This window comes from Passer montanus, unplaced genomic scaffold (genome assembly GCF_014805655.1).
Source record: "Passer montanus isolate IOZ18808 unplaced genomic scaffold, ASM1480565v1 scaffold4, whole genome shotgun sequence".
Taxonomy (NCBI): Eukaryota; Metazoa; Chordata; class Aves; order Passeriformes; family Passeridae; genus Passer; species Passer montanus.
The window spans coordinates 15,473,643-15,491,661 of record NW_024368818.1 but is presented as its reverse complement, the minus strand read 5'-3'; the positions used below and the strand labels follow the sequence as shown (position 1 = coordinate 15,491,661).

Here is an 18,019-nt window from a genome sequence, read left to right as displayed (position 1 = left end):
TTGGAGAGATTTCAGCAGGTAGAGATTTTTTTTTAATAAGTGCAATGAAAAAAAAAAAACCCTTGTACTGCATTAGCCCTATTTTGTGATGTGATATTTAAGCAGTAAAAAATTGCCTCAACCTTTCTTGTGGCCTGTGAAGCTGGGCCTAATTGAGGTTTTCTGTATTTGGCTAGGGACACTGTGTTCCAGTCACATATGAAGATGACCATTAATTTTATGACAGAGTACTAAACAGAACTGGAAAAGCACTTGGTTGCTGGGTTGGTGACTCTTTGTCTTTTTTAATTAACCCAAATGGGTAGATAAAACAGCATAAGGATCAACTGGTGTTAGCAAAAGCAGAGCAAAATTAAACTAGAACTCAAAATTCCTTTGGCATTTTGTCTTTGCATAATCTCAGCATAGTGAAATTCAAGTCACTGTAGGATGATGAAGTTTTGGCTTATTTTGGTGCAGAAGTGTATATTTTTATTTGCCAAATTTGCACTTTATTTATTTTGCAATTTGTTGCAAATCTACTTCTGTTCAGCTGCTTTTGTTGCCTTTTACCCTGATGAGAATTCCTTGCAGTTGTTGTGTTATCTGCAAATTTTTGTTACTTTACTCTAAATTTTTTCCAATTCACATGAGGTAGTAAATGTCTTATATAAAAGGAAATCAAATAGATGCAACGCCCCACATTCACCCTCTCCAGTGTAATTTCATTAGAACTAATTTAAATAGAAATATGTTCTATACCACTGTGCATAAATTCTTTCTTTTCAGGTTTTTGTAGGAGTGGTCTGTTAAGCATCTCAGCCTTCAACCTGTCATTCACTGCAGTCTGATATAGATGTTTCTTCATTGTGACAGTTTTATACTTCTGAAAATGAGCAGAGGTCATTTGCATTACGTTTGATGTCTTTGTTCTTCTTTCTTTCAGTCTGGACTGTTTCTTTACTACGTGTTGTCTTCTTTTATCACTGCATGTGAAATGAGAAAAAAAAATCATTCCAAGTATTGCTCTGCTCTAGTTATGTACTTCCAGACCAAGCTTTTCACTGTTGCATAAGAAAATACTAGTCAGCTGACTCTTTGTATACCATAATCATTGCATATTTGGGGATACGTTTACAAGATCAAAATCTGTTTCTAAACTTCATGCAGATTGCAGCCATGTTTCTTGATTCTCTCCAACTAGACAATCTGATTCGTTTGTAACTTCTGTACCTTCAGTATTTTTCTATCCTAATTTGTAAATTATCTGTCAGTTCATGGCATTAACTTCATGTTCCTTTATGAATAGTGAGTGAAAAAATTAATTACTTTCTTCTGGCAGTGTTTCAACAGAGTATTACCCTTGTCATCTATATGGTCCTACCTCTGCTTCACTGATTTCTTGGTTATATGGTTGAACAGTTCCTCTTTTTTGTTTTTTCCTTCTCATTAATGCATCCTTTCTTGATCTTTGGTTTTCTTCCATCACTCTCTACAGAATTTAAAAGAATTTGTCATCCTTCTGCAATTCTCAGCAGCTGCTAGGGAGCTTTTTTAATTTTTGTATCTGTGTTCAGATAATTATGTGTGAAATGCTTTCAGATCCCGAAGTGCAAATCAAATGAACATAAATTTAAGAGGTGATGAAAGTGTAGAAACAAAACAAAAACTGGTATTGAAATGGAAGACAAGAATGGGCCACCTGAGCATTTTGCAGCTTGATGACCCTACTGTTATTAAATGCAAATTGCATATAGTGTGTTAAGGATTTCTGAAGACGTATTATGTAAATAATACATTGTGATTATTGTAAAATCTGTACAAGGGCATGTTCTGCAGTTATGATTTTGTGGCACTAAGCTTGCACTTAAGACTTACTGACCTGAGCATTTGCACAGGACAGTGCTCCATTGTACCTGTTTGGGACCTGTTTTGAAAAGTACTGGTGAAAGCATGAGTGTTTAAACCAAAAACTGAATGTTTTTTCTAGGTATGTATGAAAGGAAAAGACCAGAGCTCTTCTCTGAAGACTTACAGCTAGGAGAAAAATACTGCCTCAGTGTGTTCTGGTGGTAATGCCTCCTTCTGCTGGTGGTGAGGCCAGTGGTGAGAATCCCACTGCAGTGGCTGTCTCAGCTTCTGTCTGCAGTGGAAAGGAGCAAAAATAAAGCACATACAGAGCATCACAGACCACCATGGTAATTCAGGGTCAGCTGTAGGGTCAGACAGGGTTGCTCAGGGTTTTATCCAGTTGCATCTCAAAAATCTCCAAGGATGGAGGTTGCGGAGCCTTTCTAGGAAACTTATTCCACAGCTCAGCTGTCCTCCCAATGAAAAGACTTCTCCTGAAAACCTGTTTGCCCTCTTTTGTTTCAACATCTGCCTGCTGTCACTCATCCTGTTACCACATGTGACTCTGAAAAGCTTAGCTTTGCCATGATGATCCTCCTATAAGCACTGGGGGTCTATTAGCTGTCTTCAGAGGAACCCCTTCTCCAGGCTGACAGTGCCAAGATCCCTCATTTTTTCCTCAGCAGCTCAGTGCTGCATCTCCAGCCATCTCAGTAGCATAGCTCTCAACTTGCCTCCTTTTGTTATCTTTCCTGCAGTGCAGGAACCAAAACTGAACAGAGTGTCCGGGTCCAGGCTAATGAGTGTGAACTGCTGGAGAATAGTGCTTTGCTCATTCTCCAGCCTCTGCTCTGCTCATCCAGCCCAGGATGCTGGTGACCTCTCTGCTGCCAGGACACACAGCTGGCTCATGCCCAGCTTGCCATCCATCAGGAGCCCCAAGCACTTTTCCATAGAGATGCTGCCAGGCTGTCAGTGCCCAGCCTGTGCTGTTGATGGGAGTTAGCCTGTGCCTGGAGCAGGATTTACTGTTTCTTCCTTCTGAACACATAAAGTCTTCTTTAGGTCCTTCTTCCAGTCTGTGGCAGCCCTACTTTCAAGTATCTCACAGTGAAATGAAGTGTCACCTCCAAACATGATGCATGTCTCACCTCTTCAAGGTCTCTGCTAATGATGATCAAGAAAAGCTGAAAAATGGTTTCAGTTATTAGAGCCCAGATAATAATTACTTTTTTTTTTATCTCATGCCATCATCTTACTTTGGGCAAGTTTGTTATCTACAGAGTGAATAAATGAGAAATCAGTATAAAACTGGTACTAGATTTTACTAGTACATAACAACAGTAATAGCTAGAAGCAAGGCATTTTTCAGGGAAGATGCTAAAACTACGAGGGTTTAAAGGAAAATGTAAATTATTATTAATCTTTTATAACTATTAGCTTTTCTAAAATACCTCTCATATGCCAAAATACCCTTGCATATTCGGGCTGTATCCTGTTGTTTCTTGCCCATGTAGTCACAGACGTCAGTGATTGTATATAACAAGAGGCCTAATTTGATTCTGTTTTCTTGATGAAAACAGGAGAAGGAAACAGGAGTCACTTTCCTTTTCAGAAATGTAGGCCTCCTTTCTGAAAAAAAGGTGTTATTTTCTGGTAATTTCATAGGACTGCAGTGGGGTTGTGACTGTGCAATTGTTGATGTGTTCCTTATAGGGTCCCCTACCATTATCTGTTTCTTTCTGATTGTGTATGAATGCAGGACCACGTGTGTATTAAAGTGCGTAAAATCAGAGCATGTAATTCAAGATGCATCTAGATTAGCATTTGGTTCTGATCAGAGGTGTTTTTTAAAGTGATTTTGGCTGTCCTTGTGGGATTGTCTTTTAGAAAACAGCCCAGCACTTGTGCAACTAACTCATGAGTCTGTGGGATTGTAAGTATTTAGTTAATGCAAACAGATTTATATCCTTTGTACAAATCATTGCTCTTCAGCACTGGAAAGCATCCCACTTTTTGCAGCCTTTTAAGTGAGTGAGTTTTGAGAAAGGCCATCAGCATCCTAGATTTACAGCTGGCAGGTTGCAGGTGTTTACTGGTAAATGTTCACCCAGGAAAATCCACTGTCTGAATGGAAAGTTGAATATTACAGAAAAGCAAACATTACCACTGGTAAGGTAAAGATCACCCCTTTGTCTCATTCACTCAGTGAATCAAATCTTTCTTAGCCTAAATCAATAGAGGAAATGAACAAATCCCCTTTAAGAAAGGAAAATTAAATAAGACAGACTTATTCCTCTGGAGCTCTTATTCTCATATCAGCTTATATTGTTGTGAATGAAATTATTCTTTAGAGCACTTGTACAGTCATTTTGGGGATTCTAAGCTTTTCTAGCTGCTTTTTGGGCTTTTGATTTTCCAGTATCTAGGAAAACTTCCAAATGAAACATTCTTGCTTAGGTTTTTACTTCATTGCCCTGATTATGCTATTTAGGGGAAAAAAAAAAAACAACAAAAAAAAACCCCAATCTTTTTTTATCTCTTTAGCATAATTTCTTATTGATTTTCCCCATCACTCAAATAGCTTCTTTGATTGGACTTTTATCTTTCATTTCCTTCTCTACTGCTATTTTATTTCTATCCCTTATTTGTTTCTCATGTTACCAGTATGTCTTATATCACATACTTTCTATTTATAAAAAAAGCTTTCCTATTTTTTTTTCTTCAGATGCTATTTGCATTTTTAAATTTTTACTGGATGTAACTTTGCCCATTAGAAAAGCTCCATTTATTCCATGTTTTTTTTCTTTCTGACTCCTCTCCTTTGGCTCCTGTCACAGCACTTTTGTCTCAAATATACAACTTTGTGACTAAACTGACCTCTCAGATAAATATCTTTTTTAACATTTGCCTTAAGGCTTTTTTTTTTCCCTTAATTAATTGCTACTTAAATTGGCTTCTTAGATTCAGAAAGTTGGCATGCAGTACCTATTCTACCCACTCAGAATTAAGTCAGCTGTTCTGCACAAAAATTCAGCCTCTCAGAGGACTGCATGCTGTATACACTTTGATTTCTTACTTTGTGTGCATCTCCTACTCTTTATCTTCTCTACCTCTAACTCAACCCTTTTTTTGCAAGCTGTATGCAAAAATACATAAGGTTATCTCTACAGGAGGAAGCAAAGCTTTGCTATAATGCATTTATTGGGCCAAATCACCAAAAAAGCCAGATTTAGTACTTAACAATTCTGTCAAGATAGGCATCTTTTATGGAAGAAATAGCTTCAGAAGTAGTCTGTCTTGGCATAAGTCTCAACATAAAAGTCAACTACAACTTCATTTCCTATTATTATCATCTCTGTACAATGTTTTAAGGAAAGATGTCCAGAGATTCCCCTCTGAAAAAAATTACGTACTACAGTCATCTTGCAATAATATCTAGGGGTCTGAATAATAGAATTCTTCTAAGTATTCAAGTTTTTTGTATAGCAGAACACATACAGATGTCTTTATTTGTGATCATTGTTTTATGGTCAAAAAGTAGAAAATATATATTGATAGATGCACATAATTAATAATAATAATAATAATAATTCCTGTTAATAATACATTAGTAGGAATTGTAGATCCAAAGCAAGAACTGCCTTCTGAAGGAAGTCTGGAAGTGCAAGTCTAAGCTGATGTTGGCAAATGAATAAGGAAGGTGATCTCATCTCCTTCTCAAAGAGCTCCCACTTAAAAGAGACTTTATGGCAGCACTGAGGATCTTAATTTTTGTGAATGGATCAACAAGTTTGTTTGTTTTCTCTTGATGTAGGTTAAGTCTTTCTTTATTACTTCGTTTACTGAGAACTGAGCCATCCAGGACAAAATGATTTTACATAAACTTTGCCATGAACTCTAGGATCTTTATGTCTATAAAAATAAACATAATGCTGTACTGCATAGACATTAAATCTTAGTTTAGAATTGCTTGAACTTCGTAAGTCCTAACTTCTAGATTTCAGTAATTTGTACAGTGTTGGTAAAACATCTGTCCCATAATGTTATTGTCTGAGAGAAGACACAGGACCTGCCATATCAAATATGTTTTCTATGTATAATACTTTACTTTCTGTTTCTAAAATGGCCTTTTGTCTTATTTAATGCACAACTGTGACATCCAAGTATCTTCTGATGGATTTTCATCAGCTAAATTTGCGGAAACAAACACCAAGAATATGCAACACCTTTGGAAAAGAAGTTGCATAAAGTCAATTTGTCATAATTGGTTTTATTCATATCTAAAAAGACCAAAAAATCCAGACAGTTCAAAGGTATTTCATTTTGTGTCTTTTTTTTTCACTAAGAATGGTTTTTACAGCATCTATATAGTGGGTTAGGTTATGTGAGATTTTCTCTATTTTAAAAAAACTTAGGATGAAACACAAGAAATAGAATGTACAGACAGTGTGGGAAGGAGAAGAGGTAAAGGATAACCATGTGGTCATCTTTCTAAAATGTGTGAATTTGAAGTGTCTAGCAGTTTTGAAATACATAAACAAGAAAGGCATAATTTCAGTCACTTCTTCCTGCCAGCCTATTAATTTAAAGCATTTATTTATTAAAGGTATATGTAAGTTATTGCTCTTCATAACAAGGGAAGATATAGAAATGTATAGAAGTTAGGCATAAGATTTTTATTTAAATAGAAGACCTGTCAAAATACAGCATACCCTGTCAGCAGCTCCCTTCTTAGTGTTAGGCTCTGTCACTGCCCTTCATGTCAAATTATCATAATATACCTGCCATTGTCTCTTTTAATTGCCCTTAAAACCAAGCCTGAGAATTATACAGGGAAAACGTTTAGACAGAATCCTTACATTCAACAATACTGTCCAATAGAAATATTTTTTTCTTTGTAGTGATGAAATCATTTGCATATGAAGGGTCCTTCAGTGATTAACAATAGCTGAATTTCTTTCCAGTTGCCACACCTTTTTGGCCATTGCTTATTGTCACATTCAGGTTTCTGATTATTTATTAATACTAAATTCCCTGGAAGGAATATATTTTTTCTGCATTTTGCTGTTATATTGTATTATAGGAGGAGGGAGTTCTGCCTTCATCTTGCATAATCTTTAAAAGGTATCCTTGCAGTAACTGTGAAAGTTGGAGGATGGCAATTTAAATGAATGTAAAATGTTTCATATACAACATTCCCTGTGAAATGTAGGTCAGTGGAACAGGCTCCCCAGAGAAGTGGTCACAGCACCAACCCTGCCAGAATTCAAGGGGAGGCTGGACGATGCTTTTAGTCACACGGTTCAGTTTCAGGCAGCACTGTGAAGAGGGGGAGCTGGACTCACTGATCCCTATGGGTCCCTTCCAATTCAAGGTGTTCTGTGATTCTGTCATTTTTCTTGTCTTATGCGACATGCCTGAAACCTGGATCTATGCCCTTTACTTTTTTTTCCCCCATCCTATAATTTCTCCATTCAGGAGGTTTATACATTTTGTGGCAGGGACATTCACGGCTCTGTTTATAGGAGGACAACCTATTGTTGACAATCTGTTAATACGGTGGATTTATATGTATATAAATTTTATATGCCTCTGCAATAAACCACTTTAGATGCTTTTCTTTTGATTTTCTTTCTGTGGGAGTAAAGCATAAATAGGCAAAGCTTTCTGCCACCATTTCCTTTCTTACTTTATCTGTAGTCTTCTACTTCTAACCTTGCTTAAGTGTTTTTCTCTTCTAAGAAAAGCATAGAACTAGTACTACATTCACTTATTTTTTTCAATGTCTTTTTCCTGTGCTTTCAGAAAACTAACAAACTTTCACAATGAAAAATATCTTTTCCCCATCCTCAACTGCCCTTTTTCAATTCCTGCACCTCATAGGTATTCTAGATGCCATTTTTTACCTCTCCTTATTTCAATGGTCAGTGTCATATCAGTGATGGAAAGATTTGGGTGTATTGGGTATTTCTGAGGTCCCAGCTGTGGAGGCCAAGAGATTAATTAGGAAGTTTATTTTGTTAGGTCAAATAATGTAGACAGTTTCTGTACGTGATGTGGTGCTATTAATTTATTATTAAATACAATTTTATATTGGTGATTATACCAGTAGCAGAATATCACAAAGAACTTTTTTTATTGTCAAAACCAAGTGCTTTCTTGACCCATTTTGATTCTATGTATCAATATTCCTACATCAGTTTTGGAACATGCATGTGCTAAGAAAACTGTATTTTCTACCCTGCAGCAGAATTTCTTCTATAATCTTTAGTGCTCTTCATTTACAGCAGTGTTCCAAACATTTTGAAAACTGCAAGGATGTATCATTTTTATGTCTATTTCTGCATTTCAACTCACCTTTCTGGTTTCTCCTCTAAGGTAAATAATTACAGTTTAGAAGAAGTTACCCATGAAGAGGCAGTAGCAATACTGAAGAACACATCAGATGTAGTGTATCTGAAAGTTGGAAAGCCCACCACCATTTACATGACAGATCCATATGGCCCACCAGATATTACTCACTGTAAGTGACTTCTGCAACTTATTTTACAAGAGATATTTCAGTTTGTCAGATGACTGTATTTTTTCATAGCTTGTTCAAAGTACCCCATTAAAGTTTATGAAACAGCTTGGAAGGCTACAAAAATGAAATGTTTATTACCACCTAAGAATGCTGCACTCAAGAAATATTGCAAATAATTTAACTCTGCTAAAGTATTTTTGCAGCAAAAGTAGCAATGTAGAAGATATATGGCTGTGCTGGTTCCAATTAGCCATTGTCCAAGTGATCAGACTGAACTGTAACTCTTGTGAAGATTACAGCAATAAGTACATGCAAATGCATTTTGTAATATGATTAGATTTGTAGCCTGGAGTCCTCTGTCCACTGAAAAATTGGAACAAGCAGCAAACCATCTTGTACAAACTTAGTAGAAGCCTGAGGCAAATATATCTCATATTTGAATAAAATATTTTAGTGGAATGTAAAAGTCACTGCTCTACTTACAAAACTTTACTATTTTCTGTGGATATCCAATTTGTGAAGTCACATATGAGTTTGGGTTGAAAGGAGCCTTAAAGACCATCTAGTTAAAGTCCTCCTGCCATGGGCAGGGACACCTTCCCCTAGACCAGGTTGCTCAGAGCCACATCCAGCCTGGCCTTGAGCACTTCCAGGGATGGCATATCCGTGGCTCATGTGGTCCAGTGCCTTATTATTCCCATAGTGAAAAATTCATAAATGATTGGTCCACTTTGCTTTATTCTCAGTCTATCCATTAACTTTATGTATGTTCATCTGGTTTGGGGTTTTTTCCAGAGGACCAAGGCCTTATTTGTCCTTGCATTCAAGGCACATTCTGTTGTAGGAAAATTTGTTTAAATAATATGGTAAAACTCAGTGAAGTATCTTATAGGAAGGGATGGTGTCCTCATTTAAAAACCAATTGATTTCAATCAGGCTGTCATATCCATGCACTCAAAAGCTTCTAGACTCACGTCCAGCACTCAGGTAGAAAGACGCGCATCTCCAGGATTCCCTGAGGTGACCATGTAAAAGGGTTGGTGGCTGGCTGTGGAGTCCTTATCATCTATATATATATATAGAGAGAGAGAGATTTCATTTTGACAACCTCCTTGCTGGAGTGCTTTTTGGACTCTTAAAGAGATAACAGCAATGAGGATCTTCTGTCTCTGCCATCTGTCCCTACTATGCATGTCTTCAGGATTTACTCGGATCTCTGCTGGCTCCCTGTCTGAGTGTCTAGCTCCAAACTGGTCTTTGTCTCCCACCACCATCTCTTAATGGCTTGAATATTTGTTTTCATTTGGGTGCAGGCTTTTCTGGCAAGTTGCACATAATTATATTTGAGTATTGATGACTTACTGATGAATCTAGCTTTATCAATACATGACATTGCTATACTATTCCTGCCACTCCTCCTGGTGTCCATACCCAGGCATTTCCATTCCCTTGGCTTTCACAGCAATCTTAATGTTTCATCTGCACCCTTTATACCACTGGTGCCCCTTAGTCTAAACAGTTCATTACTGAAAACTCCCTTTCTTCATTAGTTGTTCATTAAAAACTGTCTGCCTTGGGTTCTGCTACCAACAGGGACCAACTGCACCATCTAGCAACTGGATGGAAATGTAATTTTGACAACAGCTTCAGCAGTTGATCCATACCCATCTTGATTTCCTGCTAGTAATTCTGTGAGCACTTAAGGCAAACTAAAGGTGGGGAAATTTACCGAGGGAAGTAAATGCTAAGGATTTAAATTTTTCTGCACTTTTGCAATGTTGCTGTTGTGGACTGACAAAGTTGAGGGAAAAGCTAAATATCCCAAATCCTCCTTTTTCAGTCTGCTCAATGAAAACAGAAGAGAAGGTTTTGTAATATGCATGTCAGTGGTATGGTCAGCCACGCTGAGGATGCCTATTTAGTTAGCAAATGTTACAACAGATGGCAATCATTTTGTTCAGTAGCAGCCTGGTCTGAGTCTTAGCAAAGGCCAGGAAGTAAAAATGCTAAATGTACCTATCCAGTCTTGAGCTTCATATTTTCAAAATAATAATTTTGCAGTTCTAAAACAGTGTGGTTTATTATGTCAGATTATAGATCAACAGCATATGAGAAGACAGAAACAATTCCAGGGGGAAAGTAAAGGTTGAAAAGATTTGCAGTAGCCCTTCCCAGGCTATTGGTGCATACAGATTCATTTATCCTCAGGGAACCTTTCATTACACCTACATGTTCAGAGTATTTCAGAATGCATAATGGCCTTTCCCTGTAGAGAGATTTTGCTTTGAAGCATTCTGTATCTCAGTATCTGAAAAAAAGATTGAAACTAATACTAGAAAGTTTAGCTGTCATCTTCTCATGAGAAAATTAATCACAGCTCATTGCAGAAGCATGTAACACTGCTTTTGCTATTTATCCTTTCTTTTTCTCATTAAATTAACTAGAGATGGAATACAACTATTACTGCATATCTCCAGTCATAAATGTCCCAGGTAACTTCAGAATTGCAAAAAGCACACAAACAAGCCCTGCAAACCCAATATATAAACATACAACACAGTAATGTAACTTCCATCATTAATCATTAATATGTAAGATATTTGCATCCATTTTCTATTTTAATTATAGAGATTTGCCATGGTCTAAATACCACCTATGTTGATACTGAAATTTCAGTTATACTGGGGATGTGGGCACCTGTAGTAGATCCCAGCTTTGAATATACACATGCTTCTTGCCACACATAAAATTCCTGCTCTTACCCTGCATGGAGTTCTTACTATGTTACTCCCATTACTGCACACTGGAGCCAAAAACAGTGCTTTTAATCTCATTCTTTCCTAATTGCATTTCCTTCTGCTAGTCCTAAGTGAAGAAAATGTTTCCTGTCTCTCAAACAGGAGACCTATTCAGACTCCCTCTTCAGGAACTAAAGATCCTCTAAAAAGTTAATCCCTGCGAATAAGACAGCATTACTACTACTGCTACTACTATTATTATTGTTGTTTTTGTTGTTATTGTTATTATTATTTTCAGTAAAACTCCAGCTGTTCATCCTTTATTGTAATATTTCAAGCTCTCTCAAGCCAGGATTGTTTGTTTTAATCTCATTTACAGCATTGAACCATATTCTTGGTACTTAAATTTTAAAAATTATGTTCTTTTGCCATCTAATGAAACATGGAAATTGCTGACTAGAAATGTTCATTTTTACCATCAGCTTATTCTCCACCAATGGAAAATCATATACTCTCTTCTGGAAACAATGGCACTTTAGAGTACAAGGCATCCCTGGCCCCTATCTCCCCAGGAAGATACTCACCCATTCCAAAGCACATGCTTGTGGAGGACGACTACACCAGGTCAGATGCTTCTCTTTATTTGTTGCCTTTCATGCAGTTTTAAAGAAAAAAAGCATTCAGTGCATCTCAAATAAAATACAGCATACTATAGATTTCTATTCAGACTTTTTTTTAATAACCCCTGAAGAATTGTGACTGCTATGTGGATGTACAGTAGCAGAATTGTATCTGTGTAGTTAATTTCAAGGTAGAACAGACACAGAGGAAAATGCTGGGAGGTTTCTTTTATGCCTTGTTTTAGATGAACACTGAATGTCACTGATGAGACAGTGTATATTTATCTTTTTGTTTGAAGAACACTACCATTCACCTAGAAGACAGAAGTTGTTCAGTTTGGAAAATGAGCCTTCATTATAATGTCTAATGCCACAGAAAATGAGATTTATTTTTTTTTTGGTGCTCGGAGGAGGCTGTTCTGATCCTCTAACGTGACTTGCTGTGTCTTACAAGTCAAAGAATCTCATTCACTTACGTATTCATCAGCTTCATAACCCACTACTTTGCATTTCATTTTTCTTGTTGCATGTGATTACTATCTCAAGCAGCTTAACTTGTTGGATCAGACAGATTCAGAGCAACTAAATCATGATACAGTGTTTAATCAGGACATAAATGTGTGGAAACCACACCTCTCTTCCCTGTCTTGGTTAAAAGAGTTCCTCTTTTGTTTTGATTGAGAATGCAAAGCTGAAATTGATTTCCTTCAACTTATGAGACATTCAGTTAGGATGGATTTTCTCCAAATGGCTCCAAGAAGTTATATTTTTAATTGATAGTTAAACATTGATTTCATTAAATCTGTACAAATGTTTTTACCTGATCTAATAATGATCTCATAATTTCTCAAATACCTCTGTATAGGGAAAAACCCTATATTAAAATATCTGGGTTGCAATGATGAAGGCTTTGTCAATAAGCTTGTAGTGCTGAATGGTCTTCTTCTATAATGAGACATCAGCAGCACTGTTGCTGAGAAAGGGTTAGAAAAGTTTAAAAAACAGCAAAAATATTGCAGCCTTAAAAGCAAATAATAGCTAAGGGCATCATGAAGTCACAGAAAGTGAAGGGATTAATTCTAAAAAGGAAGATAAGCTGTCCTGGCAATGAAAAGACCATTTAAACAGTTAGAAGATCTGTAAAGTGGCAAAATATTGTTAGTCCTGTTTCTTTGTGACCATGTAGCTAGTTTTAACTTTTTAGTTACTTCTGAAAAAAAAAAAAAAGATATGTATTCAAATTAATTAGGATGTACTTTTGACCTTTTTTGGGGAGGAAGAAAGATGCATTCGCATGCTGATATTTTTAGACTGTTTTTAAACAAGTTGTGCTGGTTTAGCTCCTGAGAGAAAAATTAAATACTGGCAGTTTTTTTCTTGTCTGAGGTATTCACACCAATGTCCATTTTGCATTATTGTGAGGGGAAAAATGAATGCCCAGAGAAGCTCTGTATATTCTGTGAAATACTCCACTCCTGTGTTCTTTTTCCTGTCTGGATTTCTGAATTAATGTGTTGGCTAATGAAGATCTGATACCCAAAATCTTCTTGTGACATTGGCACTATGGACAGGAGCTGCTCACTCCATGGGCATGACCTTCTGTGACAGGCGTGTGGCACTGGCAGAAAGAAGGGTGTCGAGTGACAGGAGCAGCTCTGAGTGCCACAACACAAATCAGATGGAAATCTCATCTTTCTGAACAAATGGTAACTCTGACCTGTTGAAAAGGAGGAAGCTATTATGAGCTTCATTTTATTAGTGACAATAGTCAATATGGTATATCAGGAAACAAAAGCACAAAGAGAAAACAAATATAGTCATAAAGACAAATGACTCTTCTTGCCATTACATTTCCTTGCTGGACATGCACATACATCTGAGAGACTCCCAAGCAAGAGCCATAGACCAGTTTTATTCTCTAACTACAATGACTAAGAAGCTCTAGCCTTAAAAACCAAATCATTTAACCCTTAAATGCTGCTGAGTTGTTTTTTGGGGTTTTTTGGGTTTTTTTAAATGTTCATTCATCTAATTATTGCCTATTGATTCAAGTGGGACTACTGAAATGCAGCAGTTAATTCTCACAGTCATTTTCACAGCTATAAACTTAGAATAGTGAATGCACTCTTTCTGTTCAATCCTGTAGGGTTTGCTGATGAGTCTGCCATTAAAATAAAAAGATATTTGTGAAGTCTTTGTTGCTGACCAATTCAGAAAATTTTTTGGGAATTCAATTATCATATTGATAACTTTAGTAAAACCTATAGACACCCTGATTGCAGCATTTACAATTAGGTTTTCTCACGTAATGTTTTATAATTAAGATATTTGCCACCTACTGCAGTGCTATCCATTCCAGTACCTGGTTCTTGCTGTAATAGGTTTACAGGCCTAATTTACATTGTGCTAACATAAGGGAATTTATAACCCATGCAGTCTTGCAACACTTTTGGCAGATTTTAATTTGTGCCAGCTAAAAATATTTGGAACAGTAACTTCTCCACTAAAAAAGGCTTTTGCAATTTTGGAATTCTCTGTACAAGTGATTTGTGTGAGGCAGATGACAAGCTTTCCTTTAACTTACTTGTGATAATGAATCTATCAGTAAAACTTAAATGATTGAACATTTGACTTAATTTGCCCACTTTCTCCTGCTGGTTTTATATTTTTTTGTTTGTTCATTCCAATTCTAAGGTTGGGTTTGTTTTTTTTACCTAAATAAATCTACTTTGCCTAACAAAAATAAGTGTTTCAATTGATAAAAATGTGTATTTTTTTGGTCCGATATTGAATCTGTGCCTGAAAAAATTTCAGTTCAGTCTATATAAAAAATAAACTAATCTGAGCACAAGGGATAGAAAAGTAACAAATCATCTTCAACCATAAATTTTATTTAAGCTGAATGTTGTCTCTTAATTACTGATTTTTTTAAGTTGTGTGTATTGTTGGTACAAAATACTATCAGTGATGGGCATATTTTACTTCTTGATTTTTCTGGATTTATTTTAAATTCATTTAGAATGGAAACTTTGGCTTTCTGCATTTTTTACAGCAATTACCACCTTTACAAGTTCAGGTTAGTAGAATATGGGATCAAAAGTGGATGAAAACTATATGTTTAATAATTTTATCAGTACACATGGCAAGTAAGACACTGCTTGTTTTAGTTTCTACTAAGATTAAATTGTTGTGCAGGCAGTGGAGGGGATTCATTGGTTGTATTCCTGACCAGTCCCTGATACTGCTAGAGGGGAGAAACAGGATTTGTGGCAAAGGTGGTGACAAATAACAGCTGGGATCAGAGTGTGTATGAGTTGGTTTAGTTCTTAATTCAAAGGAAGTCTGGAAAGATAGTCAGCAAGTTATGGCTGTTAAGATTTCAGAAGAGCAGATTACAGCCTTTTTGGAGAGCTGCTTAGCGAAATCTCTTGGGATGCTGCCACAGAAACACAGGTCCCATGAAAGATGGATGGTTTCTAAATAAAACTTACTGAGAACTCAGGAAGGAACCATCCTGTTGAGCAGAAAGTAGAGGACTCAGCAGCAGGCCTTCATGGCTGAGCAAAGAGCTTTCTGATGACCTAAAATGCAAAATACAGACAAGCATTACTTGACTGCTTGACTGCTGGCAAAATTAAAAAGCTGATTGATTTGAGCTAATACTTACCCTCAAGGGTCATAAAGGAAAACAAAAGTGATTCTGCAGATGTGTGCTACTTTAAAAAATGAAGGTTTGAGGAAGGAAAAAGGTGATGAATAGGAGAAGTCATTAGTCATTGTAGTGATAGATAATATAGGAAAAGCTGAAGCACTCAACAACACGTTTGCCAGGCATTTAAGGACCTAGAAGGTAATTGGAATAGTCATCAGAGATTGACTAAAACCAGTTTATGTGCTTGTCCAGACTTGTTGACTTTCGTGATGAAATTTCTAACTGCTTGGATGAGGGGAGAGGAGTGGCTGCCCTTCACGAAGCAGTGCCACAGCACAGGTGCTGCCTTGAGCAGGAATGCTTCTTTGCTGAGGGAAAACACAGCTGACTCCAAAGTCATACCTGTCCCATGCCATAACTCCCACTAATGTGCATCTGGGATCTGCTGTGCAGCACATGGTAATTCCTTTTCTCCCATAGTTGTCATGGGGAGTGGCTGCAAAGGTATTTCTCACACCTCTTCTGTGGGCAGGAAAAGTTGTAACACAGGGAGCACCCTTTAAAACTCTTCCAACAGCCTCTCATCCAAACATGAGGAAGTGTTGGATGAACATGTACAGCTAATCAGAAAAGAAGCATGGTTTGTAATGGTTTGGAAACCTTGTGGGTAGCCTTTTGGGTTTCTGGGTTGCTGGTTATCCTTCTCCCAGCATGACTATGCTTATTTGCATGCAATGGTGTTGGTAAGGCTTTTGACCCAGTCACCTACAGCATGCTTTGAAAACTGAAGAAGAGTGGACTAAAAGAAGACACTGAGTTGGGAACTGACTTAACCAGTAGGTTCATCTGGTTATGATGATCATCTCTCGGCATGTGTCAAGTGGTCAGTGATGAGCAGAGGAGCTCAGGATACCTAAGGCGTCAGTGAATATCTTCATCAATGACCTAGATCATGACACACAGTGCACCCTCAGCAAATTTCAAGAGGATAAGAAATTAAGAGGGAGTGGTTAACATGACAAATGGCAGAGCTGTATTCTAAAGGGCTCTTGATATACTTGAGGACTTGGCCAGCAGAAACCTCGTAAAGTTCAGTAAGAAGTCTGCATCTCAGGTGGAAGAGCTGCACACACTTGTGCAGGCCATGAACATCTGAATTGCAGCTTCACTAAAAATGACCTGGATGTTACTGCAGACCAAGCTGAACATGGACCCAGAAGTGCACTCTCACTACTGGTCAGGTAATCAGCATACCAGGCTATCTTTGGAGCAGCATGGCCAGCTGAAAAACACATTCTTTTCTAAAAGCCTTTGACCAGTTCCCATTCTTTGACTTTAGGAGGGTTGTGGAGAGAACCCTAAATCACGTGGTGGTTGGAGGGGTGTTGAGGGCACTGGGGCTTATTTAGTGTCGTGAAGAGGAGATTAAGGGACAATCTAAGAGCACCCTATAAGCACTCAGTAGCAGAGATGATAAAACCAAACTCTTCTGTGTAGAGAAGCACCAATGGCAACAGGCATTGGTTTTGGATTTCAATTGGTTCTGATTTCAATTTCAGAAGAAATTAAAACACGAGATGCATAGAATAGTGCTGGAATAGTACTTGCTATGAAGGGCTCTGAAATATCCACCATTTGAGATTTTTAAGCATTGGCCAGGTAAAATTTAGTGCTGTCAGTATCCTGATTCAGACACAATATTGGATAAGATGACCTACAGAGATGCATTCCAACCAAACTTTGTATGGTAGTAGTAAGGAAAAAAAAAGATACTTTTTGGTTTTATCATTTTGTGGAACATGTGTTACACAGCAAAGAGAGATGTTACAGTTTTCTCTTTAGCAAATTTCTGCCTTCCTATTTTCAGAAATATTAAAATACTAAAATTAATAGGCTAAAATATAGCCTAATTAATTAAATATAGCCTAATTATATTAAAATATTGCCTTGTGGCTTTAAGATGTTAATTTCTTCTGTCTTTAATGAGTAACAACAGGAAAAGTTCCATAAAAATAAAGAACTACCATCTAGAGTTTTAACTTCCTTTTTAGCTTCAGATAATGGTAACATCAAACTTCTGTGCTTCAGCTGATAAAAAATTCACTTTAACATTTAACTCTGGCTAGATATTAAAGATTCATGGATGAAAAAGCTGAGTTATCTGTTTTGCTGTGTAAAGCATGTTTGATTTTTTTAAATGCATTTTTGCAAAATAGCATTTTCTGGATGGGGAAGAGATGCTGAGAATTGGATGGAAGAGAAAAGAGAACCATTAAGCTGAAGTCTAAGGGGATGTTTTATCCCTGTATTGAAAGTAGCATTCCTCAACTATTTCTTGTTTACTTACCTAAACCTGCTAGTTGAATTGACAATGTTTTATGGAAACACTTTTAAGTTTCTGTTGACGCACAGATTCGACCTTCCAGTATTAAACCATTACAACAAATGTTACAGTTTGAGTTATAGGAGCACATGTAATTGTGAGCTCACAACAATCATTCACCATGCCTAACCTAAACTCTACCCTATTACCTCTACCCTAAAGAGATTAAATGATATGTAGTAGTATGGGAAGAGTGATGATGCCTTTTATTTATTCCTCTTCTTCAATAACTTGTAAATTTAGCAGATTAGATGTTAATATTTTCATGCT

General features: G+C 36.9%; 1 protein-coding gene across 28 annotated transcripts in view; it reads left to right on the top strand.

Moving 5' to 3' along the window:
- The window catches only part of DLG2 (discs large MAGUK scaffold protein 2), a 982,417-nt gene that overhangs the window by 707,365 nt on the left and 257,033 nt on the right, over window positions 1-18,019 (top strand). For all 28 annotated transcript variants that reach the window (XM_039718578.1, XM_039718592.1, XM_039718586.1 and 25 more), the window contains 2 exons: window positions 8,212-8,356; window positions 11,577-11,718. In XM_039718578.1, coding sequence (XP_039574512.1) covers window positions 8,212-8,356; window positions 11,577-11,718 — 287 coding nt within the window. The remainder of the gene's footprint in view (window positions 1-8,211; window positions 8,357-11,576; window positions 11,719-18,019) is intronic.